Source organism: Leptidea sinapis, chromosome 31 (genome assembly GCF_905404315.1).
Source record: "Leptidea sinapis chromosome 31, ilLepSina1.1, whole genome shotgun sequence".
Taxonomy (NCBI): domain Eukaryota; kingdom Metazoa; phylum Arthropoda; class Insecta; order Lepidoptera; family Pieridae; genus Leptidea; species Leptidea sinapis.
In genome coordinates, this window is record NC_066295.1 from 5,549,066 (window position 1) to 5,564,398 (window position 15,333).

General features: G+C 35.3%; 1 protein-coding gene across 2 annotated transcripts in view; it reads right to left on the reverse strand.

Annotated features, from left to right (window-relative positions):
- LOC126974056 (nuclear factor related to kappa-B-binding protein) overlaps positions 1–15,333 on the reverse strand; it is a 39,864-nt gene that overhangs the window by 10,457 nt on the left and 14,074 nt on the right. Inside the window, exons 10-17 of one of the 2 annotated variants that reach the window (XM_050821439.1) lie at positions 13,707–13,871; positions 12,187–12,333; positions 10,384–10,495; positions 6,191–6,967; positions 5,110–5,223; positions 3,944–4,036; positions 2,660–2,759; positions 1,516–1,589 (exon numbers count right to left, since the gene is read on the reverse strand). In XM_050821439.1, the coding sequence (XP_050677396.1) occupies positions 1,516–1,589; positions 2,660–2,759; positions 3,944–4,036; positions 5,110–5,223; positions 6,191–6,967; positions 10,384–10,495; positions 12,187–12,333; positions 13,707–13,871 (1,582 nt within the window). The remainder of the gene's footprint in view (positions 1–1,515; positions 1,590–2,659; positions 2,760–3,943; positions 4,037–5,109; positions 5,224–6,190; positions 6,968–10,383; positions 10,496–12,186; positions 12,334–13,706; positions 13,872–15,333) is intronic. The other variant, XM_050821440.1, reaches the window with a different exon arrangement.

Sequence of the window (15,333 nt, forward strand, 5' to 3'; positions counted from 1 at the left end):
ATCATTTTTCTCCATCGCGCCAAAAGAAGTATAACTTTAATTAAATATTGGTGAGCGAAACTAATGCAGTACCGTTAGTTTTGTTCTACTTGGAAGGGTGTGGGTGCCAAACAGGCACATGAGATTTCAATCAAATATGCACTACATTAAAGGTTATGTTCATGAATTATTAGTACACAAATACGTAACACATCAAATGTTATATAAATAATAAACCACTGAAAAAGCACTAAATAATGAAATTAATACCATAGGATATTTAGTAAATAGTTTTTTTTATCCAAATAAGGTTTTTTTATGACGTTGAGGGACGATACGAGCGAGACGTTCAGCTGATTGTTATTAATACGCCCTGCCCATTACAACTCAGTGCCGCTCAGGATTCTCGAAGAACCCAAAGTGAAAGTTCTTTATTTGCCAGAAACATTTACATGTAAAGTTGTTACAATTTAAGAGCAGGCACATGTTTCGGCTTGACAGGCACGATATAATATTTTTGTAGTTTCACTTCACAATATTATAAACAATATTTTTAAGTGTTAATAATTTAAATCTATTTAACACTGCCTCCTCTCTTATTTCTTTTGGTAATTTATTAAATATTATTACACACATAGCATGACAGTGTTATTTGGTACAGAGTGGTTCTAATATACCCCACGTACTCTAAGTCTAGTAGGATCACGCGATGGAAACAAAGAACAGTCGCCCAGCCGAGTGAATAAATTTGAATATTTCTTAACAAATAAAGTAGCCTCTAGTACATAAATTTCGATAACAGTAAGTATGTTTAAATTTAAAAATAGAGGTCTGCAGCCATCGAAGGGTCAGCTATACCAGCCACAGCTCTTATACATCTCTTTTGAGCCAGTAATATTTTGTTTATGTTTGTGGAGTTACCCCATAGCAAGATACCATAACCTAATTATAGATGCTATATAGCAATGATAGACAATGATTGCAGCTTCTTTTGCTGTCTTTCTGGTTCGTCTAAGAGCAAAGACAAATTGATATATTCTTTTAACCAGTGATTATATATGAGCCTTTCAGTCTAAATTTTTATCATCTATACTGATACCATGGAATTTTATAGTACCTTGGTAAATTATACTCTTAAAATGTTTTTATTCGTGTTTTTGGTACAAAATTGAATTATTTTGGTTTTTTTTTAATATTTACATTTAGTTTATTTCCATTCAATTTATAATTATTGTTAAGATTTCACCTTTTACAATTTTGTGATCATTTCTGATGGGTTAAGGTTAGGTATTAGAAGAGATTATGAGCGGCACTACAATTGCGCTCGCCACCTTCTCATTTCTCTCTGCCATCTTCAAGTCTCATTTAGAGCCTCAGCCCAGTAATTTCACAGGCTGCGACAAACTTCAGAGCGTAACACAATAATGTTTACACATTACTACTTCACGGCTGAAATAGACGCCGTTGTGGTACCTATAATCAAGCCGGCATCCTGTGCAATGGAGCCTCCCACTGGTAAATAATATAAAAGCTTACCTGAGCCACACTCAAGGTGGAGACCGTAGACGAGGCCGGCAGGGATGACCGCTTTGTGTTTGTCGCCGCGATAGCTTTATAACAAACTAGTTATTATTAACGGATAAACAAAAAATACGAATGCTTTGCTTCAGCACCCGATTATTTTAACTAATCAGAATAGATTAAATGAATTATGAAACATTTAATTTTTATTTACTATTTGAAATTAAACCAACCATATTATGTACTAATCATTGATATTTCAAACAACAATTGTTGTAAAACATTGTTATTGTTATTTATTGTTATAACAACAGTTGGAGTATTTCATGTCATCTCTGGTCTGGCGCACCCCAGTATCAGCTCGATCCATTTGACCGTGTGCAAACAAGAGAGCATCTCGAATTGTCGGGGACCCGGTGCTCTGTGAACGGCTGGATCACTTGGCGTTGCTCACTTAATGTGTGTCTTCTACCGCATTTATCATGGGGATAGTTCACGCCACAAGTTAGGATATCATCCCCACTATCTGGTACTACAAACCACGTACTACAAAGCTGTGGAATGAACTTCCTTGCGCGGTGTTTCCGGGACGATTCGACATGGGTACCTTCAAAAAAGTGCGTACACATTCCTTAAAGGCCGGCAACGCTCCTGTGATTCCTCTGGTGTTCCAAGAGAATGTGGGCGGCGGTAATTGATAAAACTATAATCAAACTTCTCCACATGAATGCTTGTAAAATCATACAAATGGCAACTTGAATACCTATAAGCCCTTTTTTTGTAAATTAACTCCATGTTCTACTCCGGTTAAATATTTTTATGCTATCTATTTTCCCGTCGTAAAAGTTGTCCTGTACAGCTAGTACCCTTGTCGCCCACGTAACTATTATAATTCCTTCTCGCTCCCAAGAAACAGAAGGGTGAATGAAATAATAAAAACGATAGGTAAAGAATGGAGAGAGATACTTGTAGTAAGCTGGCGGAGCTCTACAGCCAGAGTGGGGTTCCAATAACATAACTATTGTATTATACGAGTAGTGTTAAGATAATATTTAATAATTTGTATTTGAATATTGTTGGAATCAATAACGGCTTATATTATTATACCCAAGTTATCTGTGTCATGAGACCAAAGAACAGAAAATAACATGTCGGTTACCTTGCGGCATAAGTGCCCGGGGTGATATGAGTGACTTGCCGGATGTCGAATTAGCCGGACTTAACACTCTCACCACTCCGCGTCTTGGGTTGGTGACCACCTGAGAACATACAATTGTTGATCAGAAAAATTTAATATCTGATATAAAATACTAGCTGACCCGACAGACATTGTTCTGTTCATATTAAAAAAAAACTCTTGCGGATGTAATTTCGTAAAATCCGTTCTTAGCTGACCTCTACTCGGCGAAATTAATATTCCTACCGAATTTCAAGTCTCTTCGCCTAATGGTTCCCAAGATATCGTGATGAGTGACTATACACGTAGAAATCTCTTATATATATGTATAGATATAGATGAAATAATAATAAAATAACCAGCTAATAATATATAGCCGTCATGTAACACTAGCTTCACTGTTAATAAGTGTATCCTTCCCAACCCTCCATCCTCAATTGCTCAATAAATATTGAGAAATTGCTATTTCTCGCCGTTATAACTAGAAAGCGAGAAAAGCATTAAATATGCCTTTTTAGTGATTTTCTCAAAAGAATGCAGGGAAATACAACACTCTTTTTATATTACACATTAAATTTAATTTACCTTTGTCGCTAAATATATATCATCTGGGGCTTTAAAAATTGCTTTATGTTTTCGCCAGTAAAAATTTTTGATTTCTTTCTTTTGAATCCGGTCGATTGTTGTTTATGAATGGTAGTTGAATTCCCATAATTTTTCAAGTTAATGCTGTTTTTAACATAAACTGTACATTTCAGCATGGAATAAATTGCTTATAATATAGATGGTTTTTCCAACTCACAAAATTTTCATGGGAGCAGGTTTTCTATTGCCAATTTGGCTTCTGATCTTAAATATGGTGGAATACAATCAATCTCCATTTCACTCTCTGAACCGTCGGAACTCATTTTAATTATTATTAAATTTATATTTATTAAGTGGGTATGTAAATAACAAATCAAGACGAATTTTCAGCTTTGCCGCCAATTGTTTTCGTCATCTGTGCCGACAGTCAAAAGCAAAGAGACTATGGTATGCCAATAATGACAACAGAGATCCGATCAAAGAGTATTTAATAACCCAGCACGCCGTATCATACAACATTGCTGGAGCGTTGTAATGTTCCAAATTCAAAAAACGCTCCTGCAATGGATTTGATTTTGTTTGTCCGAAAATTCGATAAGTACTTCGCGTGTTCGTTTTTCGAAAATAACGACAATATTTCCATGCATGTTTGAGAAAAGTATAATTATACTACAGTGTAACCTGTGTGGAGGGCGTGCACGAGGTGAGAGCGGACACGCAGGCCGTGGTCTGGACGGAGGCCGCGCGGAGCAGCAGGGACCGACTCACTGGCGGCTGTCACGTATATACAGTAGGTATAGTAGGTACAGTCGGCGGCAACAACGTAGAGGAAGAGATAGAGATAGCGTCACACATTGTATTACAAAACGTGGCAACACCCATAGTACCAAATAGCTACAAATGAATCTTTAAAAATTGTGATTTGAATCCTTTATCCTCTCACCGAATGTTCATTTTCCACAAATGTATTAATATTTTTGAACATTTCGTATGTAGCGATATATTTGGTACTTTGAATGTATCTATGTTTATGACGCTTATGGTGTCCCGATATAATTGACTACTTTGGATGACGCTATCTATTTGGTCACTGTCAGTAAATCAATGTATATGGTAACGGTGGGTGTTGCCATGTTTTAACATACAATGGGTGAACGCTATCTTGTTGACGCTGTCTATACAACCATATTGGATTAGAGAACATAACATTCATTATGTTTGTTCCTTGTGTTGTTTTACATTGTGATTATCAAAGTTTCAAGCAAATTACCTAATATGCTTATGAAAATACATAACAGTCTCAACGATATATGAAAATGCAATAGTTAAAATGTTTGTTTCTTCAATTTTTTCTCTTAATGTTTAACATAATATAGATAACGCGAATAGCCCTCTTCTGCGGCACAAAAATTGTAGTAATATCGGCTGCACTGACCCACAGCAATATAACCATAACACGTAAGTATATATACAAAATTAAAGTACACATTGTATTTTCTTTAATTAACGAGTGTAACACATTTAAATAAAACTCTTTTTAAAGTATTAAAACGTGTGTGTGTTTTTAGTGCAGTCCCTGAAAACGTAATCTGGAAAAGTCACGAAACGTCTAAAATAAATATAATATAACAATAAAAACGTAACTTTTACGCTCATCTAATGTAAAAACATTGTTACAATTACACGCGTTTTAATCCTTTAAAAAGGATTTAATTTAAATGACGTAGAATTGTGGCGCCGTATGTGTCAGTTCATTGTCTAACCTTTTTAACACATAAAGGCGGCTTAACTAAGTTGAGGCTTAAAGGCTTAAAGTTACGTGTATTATACACCACAATGATAAGTACCTTAGCAGTCTGGAGAATGGAGCTCTGCTGTAATGATGACACTGCATTTCCCTGAAGCAGCGATGATACTAATACTGGAGTTGTTTGATGACTTAACACATTGTGTGTTGATAACTAAACACAAATATGGAATTATTTTATAAATAACAATTGTAATACACAGAATGAGTCAGTAGGTACCTACAGTGCCGTGTCCTATTGAGCTAAGGTATGTAGTTATGTACCTACTTTTGTAATATCTTAATATTTTATATTGAGCTGGAAACTCCACTCAAGGAAGTTAGTTCCGGTTTGTTTGTATGTGCAAGAAAGTGCGTCGAAAACCACAGTCTGGAGGAGATAGATAGATTGGACACACATCGAGATGTTAAGGTTCATTTGTAGTATATGGCGTATATGGAGTAATGTAGTGGCAGTCGGCATCAACAATCAATTCTAACATATCTCCGGAACACTTCCAGTTACTGCCATACAAATAATATACTATTTCTATGCATCACAATTCGAGCAGCAACAAGCGGTCAAATGGTTCCAGCTGGTACTGAAAACACAACAACTAAAAGAAAACACAATTATTGGTCACAATTATTTTGGCATCAAATAAATAATCAATTTTTATTATAATGTAATAAGTATTCATTATTGTGTAATAATTATAATATAGTAAAAAGTATTTATTATTATCAGGCCATGGGAAAATAATCGTGAGGAATTGTCCCGTGTAACAATTTATTTTGATACTCAGATATGGCCTCCCAGACATGATTAGTGATTTAGTGATACACTGAACAATATGATGTTAATGCATACTGATTATCTAAACAAGCACAATTTGGTTAAATGTATAAGCTTCAGTAATGTGTAAGAATTATTGTTACTGTCTAAAGGGCGGCATAACTAGAGAAATTATAGGGCGAATGAGACTTAACATCCTGTCTCAAGGTGATGAGCGCGATTATAATGCCCCATAGAATTTTTGGGTTATCCAAGCAACCTGAGCGGCACTGCATTGTAATGGGCAGGGCGTATTAATTATCATCACCTGAACGGATCAGTTTATTTTATATAGAGACATACTTACGACCACTGAAGCGTCTGTTTTCACGACAGATTTTTGCTTCGTCAACGGAGGTTGTTGTGCCACGACCACTCCAACACTTGAGGGCTGCTTTGAAGTTAAATCACTCATTACGATATTTGAGTTGACATTTTGAATGACATTTACTTTAGGAGTTTGAATCGTCTTTGGTTTTGGCACAATTGTTTGAGGTGACGGAACACTCGGCTTCACAGTTTGAACAGTCTGCTTCACAGTTTGAACAGTCTGCTTCACAGTTTGAACAGTCTGCTTCACAGTTTGAACAGTTTGCTTCACAGTTTGAACAGTCTGCTTCACAGGTGGGACGGGTGTGTTCGGAGACGGCGCACTCTGCTTTGGAGAGTGTGTTCTATGTTTAGGTGATTCTATGAGAGTGGTTGGTGATGGTACACTTTGTTTGATATTACATTTTGGTGCCACATTCTTCACATTTTGTTTTGTTTTCGCCAATATGCTACTTTTAGGTTGTGCGATTGCCTTATTGTGGTTTATTTTAACATTATTTTGTTTGTTTTGCGTCAAATTTATTTTATTGGGTGTTTGTTTTGAGATTGCTTTTTGCTTTAATGGTGTGGGAACAAGTCTCGCTTTAGGTTTTGGAATGAGCTGCTTATTCTGTACAGCTTGGGTCGCTTGCATCAGGAGCTGAGCTGAGGATAATGCTGTGCCCGCTGTGGTCGTGCTTGTATCATCCACGTCCACGTCACTATCAGATGCATTCTCCAGCACTTCATCCACAGCTGGTACTTCTGAATCAGTCTACAAACAATAAATATTTACTAGAGTAACATTACACAAGTGTATACAATATCATAAAATATAATATAACTATTATTATATTTTTATATTATTTACAGTAAGGTGTAATTACTATTTCACATATTATAATTATAGTATACGAGCCCTGGTACACTTTTCATCTTTTATTACTAACAAGCTGATTTTTCGTGAGTAGCGTCCTTGTGACTAGACGCCCAACTTTTTTCCTTACAATAATGTTTGTAAATGGTAGTTTAATAGCGATAGCAAATATAAAATATGTTGATTTGACGAATTTTAAATATTTATTACTAACCGAATTTTTCTTTGTTAATTATCGAGATAATTATCTAAATAACGTGAAAAAATATTTGTCCTACAAAATATAAAGTTTTATTAGAGTCCCCCCTCTCCAACATGTATTATAAAAGAAAGGTCATAAAAAAATCTTAATTGTTTTTTATTAGTTAACTAACATTTACATAATTCACCACCCATATTGTCCTACAAATTGCGTGGTACCAGCTGCGTTATGTAGATGGCTTTTTAGTTTTATGAATCTCATTAAAATACGCCAAAAATACTGTTTTGGAGAAGATATTCACTCATTTATCGTATTTCCAACTCATAAAATTATCATATACTTTCCCTTTGACTTCGCTGGAAGCAGGTATTCCATTGACAATTTTCATAGTATCACCCAGTAGTTTTCATTTTATGAACAGTTATATGAAAATTTTCGTCTACCTGGATGACATAATTGTTTTCTGTGTACGGCATTTTTTTGGAGTTTTCATTCATGTGGATTATATATTATTATTTAAATGACTCTAAAACGTAAAAAATAAAAACAACCCAAGCATGGCACACGTGTGGCCAGACAACCTAAATAATTACAGTAAGTAAGCTGTTTATAATATTTAGTTTTATTTTGCTTGGCACTGACTTAAAACATATCAATAGGTAGCACATATAAATAATAGTATTTTATTAATATTAAAGGTAAAGTTTTGCATAAGAGGTGTATTAAATTAAATCTTTAGTTATTTGATACTTATCTTTTTGATACTAGTTTTTTTAAACGTAGTTTTATTTTTATCTGCTCGAAAGCATTATAAACACAAATATTGTGATGCTGTATTGCCTGAAATTACGAGTGATGAATTAATAGGTTATCATTCCTCTTGGTACAAGAAATTTAGAGTAAAATCTAAATATTTGTCTTATGAAAGGTAAGTAAGTCCATTTATTTTGTTTTAAATAAATTAAAAATAATTTTATAAGTTCATATTTTTACGTAATTAAATGTCTGGAAAAAACACAAAAATGGAGTTATATTAATCTGTAAGATTTGCTGTATTCTTTGAATAAAAAATATAATTGAAATAGTAAAAGCATTAAGTAATCCTCTAGCTCCTATTCCATTTTCACTCTGTCATACTAATGCAATTATATTACAGATACATTTGCAAATCTGTAATTATTAGTGAATTATTACAATATCAAACTGAAATTGTAAATCCTCCGCTCATGAATCATAACTATTCCAAATAGTTGTGGTAAAATCTCAACTTATATATTAAAAATACTTACATATAATAGAAAAGAAGTACATATTATATTTAAAAACTACAAAAAAACCTAGTATTAAAGATTTTGTACATGATTTGAGAGGTACAGAGAACACACAATATGACGTCATACGTAGGGACAACAATCGTCCCATTGATTTCTGCAAATTATTGAGAAGTACCAACTGTGGTATTAATGAAAGGAAAACCTATTAAACTTAATTATGACCAATGCTACACAAATTGAAATATCAAGTGAAAATATATTAAAAAGAGTTATTCATTGTAACCTTTCTTGTTATCACGGAGAAGCTGACGCCAAAATTGTGTACCACGATTGTAACTGAATTGTAACTATAATGGGGAGATAGATTGTACAGACTCTGATATCCCGATAATAATGTTGGCAAATTTCAAGTATTTAAAAGATCAAATTCAAATTACAACTAATTTCAGAACAAGTAAAAAAATAAGTACTTAAACATGAATGAAATTGATACCAAGCTTGGAGATCAATTATCTTGTTCACTCGCCATGTGGCACATTTTTACAGGAAATGATTATAATCCTGCTTTCTTTCGTAGAGAAAAGAAGAGACCGTTCAGTATTTTGAAGAAAAATAAAAATTTTCAAGACGCTTTTATTAAACTTTTACGAAGCGAACATACATCTCTAACAAGTTCAAATGAAGTAGTTCGAATTATTGAAGAGTATATTGTACTCTTTAAAAACAAAAAATGACATCAACAAAGGACGGTATGAACTGTTCGAAAAAGGGTCAATCAAAGAATGAAAATGAAGTAAGAAAAGTATTATAAGATATGGTCCTTCTAGTTTACAACCAACGAAACAAGAATTACTACAACAAATAAATAGAACGGTAATTATTTCAAATGTATTGTGTAATGCACATACGCGCAGTCCCACCGACAAAGTACCAGAAAATTATGGATGGACAATTATTGATAATGAATATCAATACTATTGGTTTGATGATCCCCAAATCCCATTTACTGTAGAAATATCTTCTGATTTACAATGTAGATACTCTACTGAATTTATTATTACTTATTTATAATTATTCGGCGATTTATTAATTATTTCATGTTATTACAGAGGCAGACGTCAACAATGAGCAAAGTGAGGAAGAGGAAGACGAATATGAGATTGGAGCAGCTACCGATGATGTAGATTTATCAGATGAATCAGATGAAAATTAATGTTTATATATATAGGATGTATTATATAGATATGTATATTTCCTTTATTTTTTTAATACTCAAAAATTACATATCTTGTAGGACTAATAAAATATACCTTTTTTGTAGGACATTGTTGTATTTGGACGAAAAATATATTAACCTATCACGTGATACCTTTGTCCTACAGTTACTAATAAAAACGTCCCGCGGTAATGACAACTTTTGATTGTAGGACCAAGAAGACATACCACGCAATTTGTAGGACTATATGGGTGGTGAACTATGTAAATGTTAGTTAACTAATAAAAAACAATTAAGTAATTATTTTTCATGACCATGTTTATGATACATGTTGGAGAGTAGGGACTCTCTAATAAAACTTTATATTTTGTAGGACAAATATTTTTTCACATTAGATAATTAACAAAGAAAAATTCGGTTAGTAATAAATATTTAAAATTCGTCAAATCAACATATTTTATATTTGCTATCGCTATTAAACTACCATTTACAAACATTACTGTAAGGAAAAAAGTTGGGCGTCTACTCACATGGACGCTACTCACGAAAAATCAGCTTGTTAGTAATAAATGATGAAAAGTGTAGCAGGATGTGTGTAAAACAAATATTTATTCCAACTCACATTATTGAATACCACTGAGGTGTTGTGTGTAGTCTGAGAATGAGCTTCCGTCGGTTGGATCTTGTTGTTGCGACTTTTAGCACTGCTTGTTTTCAACCAATCTTCTTCAGACCTGTTATTACAATATAATATTGTCTTTAACTTTCGTTAGCAAATTGCATTACCATATTATCTGTGATTATTTAACAAATTGTATATTTAACTGTTTCAAGAGATTCTTACTTAAGCGTTCTTACTTGCCTGATATAACACTAGGCATTTGTTTGTAAAGGCAATAAAAAAGGAATGAATTTTTCTCAAAATTGATACCTTTAAAATTCTTTTTGATGACATTTCTAACACTGCCACCGCTTCGGAAACAATGGGCATATGGCTCTGAGAAAAGAGAAACGGCGCAAGAAATTCACTTATTTTGCACTCTTTTGGATAAAATATACAATGTTTTACTGTCATTTTTGCTTTAAAATAGTCATAATCTACCCGATAACTTAGATATTCATCTGTGGAGTAGTAGGATATACGACAGAGCTATTTTTTAATAAAGCATTTAAATTTATTTATAGATAATGCCTGAACTGGAACGTTATTATAAAAGTGAAATGTAAAAATGTATCCTTACAGCTACTATGTATGTTATGAAGCCTACTAGATTAGTTACAAGCAATCCCTTATTTGTAGTGTTGTATCACAAATCAGTCAAAAGAATACAGTATACATTTCATAACAAGGTTTTAACAGTCTCATAGGTGTCATACATGAGAGTGTAATCCATAAACTTAAAGTTAGCAATACAAAGACATATATAAATATTTATTTAAACATGTAACAATGGGTGTAAACATATTTAAGATATCAATGCAACCTTTTAATATTAATTCATATTTTATTTCATTTCATTCATTACAAAATTCTAGTTATTATTATAATAATAATATATTAACATGCACTTATGTTAATTTCAATTATGTATATTATTATTAAATGTCATTATTTTAAGCCTGGAATTAATATATTATTAAAATTTAACCCAATGTGCCGATATTTCATTTATGCAATAAAAACATTTATCTGTAAGCCATGTAAAAAGATCCTTCTTAAATCGTTGTGCGGATAATACGCGTAAGCCTGGAGAGAGTTTATTAAATATTTTCATACACATGACATAGCTACATTATCCGTAAGATGTATTATAAAATATATGTGCAGTCACCAGTCTGTCACCGATTCTTGTATTTCTGGGATAAATATCTTTTGCTTTTATAAATAGATGTTGTTTGATAAAGATACATATTTGTGAGAATACATAATTCTTTAGACAGTAGTTGACACAAATCTAAGTAAAAAGCTGCTGTCATAGCTCTTATACATCTATTTTGCGAAAAGGAGGGCAAACTAGCGTACGTGTCACCTGTTGTTAAGTGATCACCGCCGCCCACATTCTCTTGCAACCCCAGAGGAATCACAGAAGCGTTGCCGGCCTTTACGAAAGGTGTAGGTACGCGTTTTTCGCGCGAAGGTTGGTTACCTTATTTTGTTAACAAACAACGGCTCTGCCTAAAAATGGTGGTATCTTTAAAAGTTAGAGTTGTCTAAGAAAAGAAATTGAAAATTAATATTTTTATTTTGTAGGGGCTTTTTTCTTCTTTTTTTTGATTTATCAATACTTAAACGTCACAATGCATATGACTCAAATAACGTAGCATTGAAGGGATGTACAAGACAACATAAATACTGTTTTAGATATATTTGTATGATGATTTAAGGTTTCCCTAAATGCATCAATAGATAGACAAAAATTTATACCTATTTCGATGCAGAAATATCCAAGTTGCAGTTCGATGCTCGTACTTGACTATGGGGTCACGTTTAACTGCCGCCAGACGATCCAATGCAGAAGACACGGCGGCTGTCAGTGTTTGGTCATTGTTCGGTACTATCCATTGAGACATTCTGAAAGAAAAGAAATCGAACCACCACATAAACCTCCAATACTCTTATGTAACGCCAGAGGAATAACAGGAGAGCTCTCGGCTTTTAAAGTAGGTGGCCGCGCTTTTTATGAAGGTACACATGTCGTATCGTCCCGGAAACACCGCACAAGCAAGTTCTTGTTCAGCTTTATAGTACGTGGAAGAAAGCTCCTTGAAAACCCAACTGTGGAGGACCGCCACACATCCAGATGGTGGGAATGATATCCTAACTTGTGGCGTGTCGTGTGAAGGTGGAATTCGGCGGCAGGAGTCTGATGAAACAGCTCTTCGGAACACTCCCCGTGATAAATGCGGTAGACGACACACAATGAAGCGACGTTTCTGCGCAAAGCCAAGTGATGCAGCCGTATTAAAGTCACACAGGTGTTCAGATCACCACCCGTACACCGTGTGACACATGTGGTGACACACGCCGTACACGAGCCCGGGGTAAGGCCACGCCAGACGTCTACCTCTATATATCTGTCTACGTCTACCTCTATGTATCTGTCTACGTCTACCTCTATATATTTGTCTACGTCTACCTCTATGTATCTGTCTACGTCTACCTCTATATATTTGTCTACGTCTACCTCTATATATCTGTCTACGTCTACCTCTATACATCTGTCTACGTCTACCTCTATATATCTGTCTACGTCTACCTCTATACATCTGTCTACGTCTACCTCTATATATCTGTCTACGTCTACCTCTATATATCTGTCTACGTCTACCTCTATATATCTGTCTACGTCTACCTCTATATATCTGTCTACGTCTACCTCTATATATCTGTCTACGTCTACCTCTATATATCTGTCTACGTCTACCTCTATATATCTGTCTACGTCTACCTCTATATATCTGTCTACGTCTACCTCTATATATCTGTCTACGTCTACCTCTATATATCTGTCTACGTCTAACTCTATATATCTGTCTAAGTCTACCTCTATATATCTGTCTACGTCTACCTCTATATATCTGTCTACGTCTACCTCTATATATCTGTCTACGTCTACCTCTATATATCTGTCTACGTCTACCTCTATATATCTGTCTACGTCTACCTCTATATATCTGTCTACGTCTACCTCTATATATCTGTCTACGTCTACCTCTATATATCTGTCAACGTCTACCTCTATATATCTGTCTACGTCTACCTCTATACATCTGTCTACGTCTACCTCTATACATCTGTCTACGTCTCCGTCCCGCAGCAGCGCGGCCAGGCTCACGGCGCGCGGCCGCGGACACGACACCAGCAGTGGACGTGTCCCGGCCGGAGTGATGATGATGTTTGTGTTATGAAGTAAGACTAGTCAGTTAGTAGAGTACGGTCCTCACTTGAGCAGCGTGAGTATGTCCCGCTGCGTGCCCTCTCCGTTGGGCAGGCGCGCCACGGCGTCCCGCAGCAGCGCGGCCAGGCTCACGGCGCGCGGCCGCGGACACGACACCAGCAGGCCGGCCGCCGCCCGCGCCGCGCCCGCCGGGCCCACCACCGCGCGGTAGCTGCCGGCGAGGGTCACGTCACTTACATATCTATCTTAACTTAAAAGGCATAAAAGGCATTTATTTTCTCAAAATTGATTCCTTTACAATTCTTTTTGATGTCATTTCTAATATACGTGAAGTGAAATACGTGAATTGTAGGAGTGCCGGAGCTGCCAGCCCCCTCCCATCTTCAACGGAAAAGCACCCACCCGCTGCTCCCGAAATCACCTACATCAGCCGATATTGAAAGCATTACCGTCGAGTTGAAGCGCCTGCCTGCTCAGATGGAATCCCTACCGTCGCTAATCGCTAGCATCAGAGCTATACAGGCTGATATCCCAGATATCAAAAACATGAAAGCAGACATTGCCGAGCTAAAGCTACTTAAACCAGAACTTTGCGAAGTGAAGACTTCTTTAGAATTTGCCCAAAATTCAGTGGAGTCTCTAACATGTAGTTTCACGGAAGTCAACAAAGAAGTGAAAGGTTTAATAAAGGCTAAGGAAGACGTTCAAGCGTTGCAACAGCGGTTTGCGAATCTTGAAATCTCTATGAAGGAAACGGAGCAACGATCTAGGATGAACAATATAGAAATAAAGGTTGTCCCTATGCGTCCATCTGAAAATCTCTTTGAGGTCTTTGACAAACTAGGGAGCCATATTGGATGCATCATCCCCAAAGAGCAACAAAACTACATTTCAAGAGTCCCTATGCGCAATGACAAGCATAATAGGCACATTATAGCTTCGGTGCATAACAGATACCTAAAAGATGACTTCGTCGCTGCAGCAAAGAAGCGTACATTGATACCCACCGACCTGGGCCTACAGGGTGTAAACAGGGTTTACGTGAACGATCACCTCACGTATACAAACAAGATGCTCTTAAATAAAGCAAAGAGGCTAGGTAAGGAGCGGGATTTTTCCTACATCTGGGTCAAGGGGTGCAAAATATTTGCTTGAAAAAACCCTACTTCTCATATTAATCAATTGCATCAGAATCAGATCTCAAAAAGATTTCATAATCAAATTAGTTGTAAGCTATAGTTTTATAAAGTTTCAGCTTGTGATTTTTTCTACTAATAATCCCTTTAATCGTATTGTAAGTTTCAGAAGGGCCGATTTGCCAGCAGTTCATTACTATGCTTACTTACGTGCCATGCGCACGTGCAGATTTTCCCTCAAATTGCAAATAATATCGTATTTTTTTGGTTGGCCAGCCTTTCATCTCTGCTTTTTTCCCATTGTGCCTATAGTAGACACTAATGATTTAATTAAATTAGTTTCTTTATTTCATTACTTATATTTTTGTGGTTTTATAGACTGTTTCTTGCGCTATTCTAAAACGCTTAACTATTCTGTACCTATGCAATATTTGTTATAATGATGGTCAAAATCTACTATCAAAACGTACGTGGTTTACGTACTAAAACATCGGCTTTCTATTGAAACATTTGCATACATACTTATGATATTGTGTG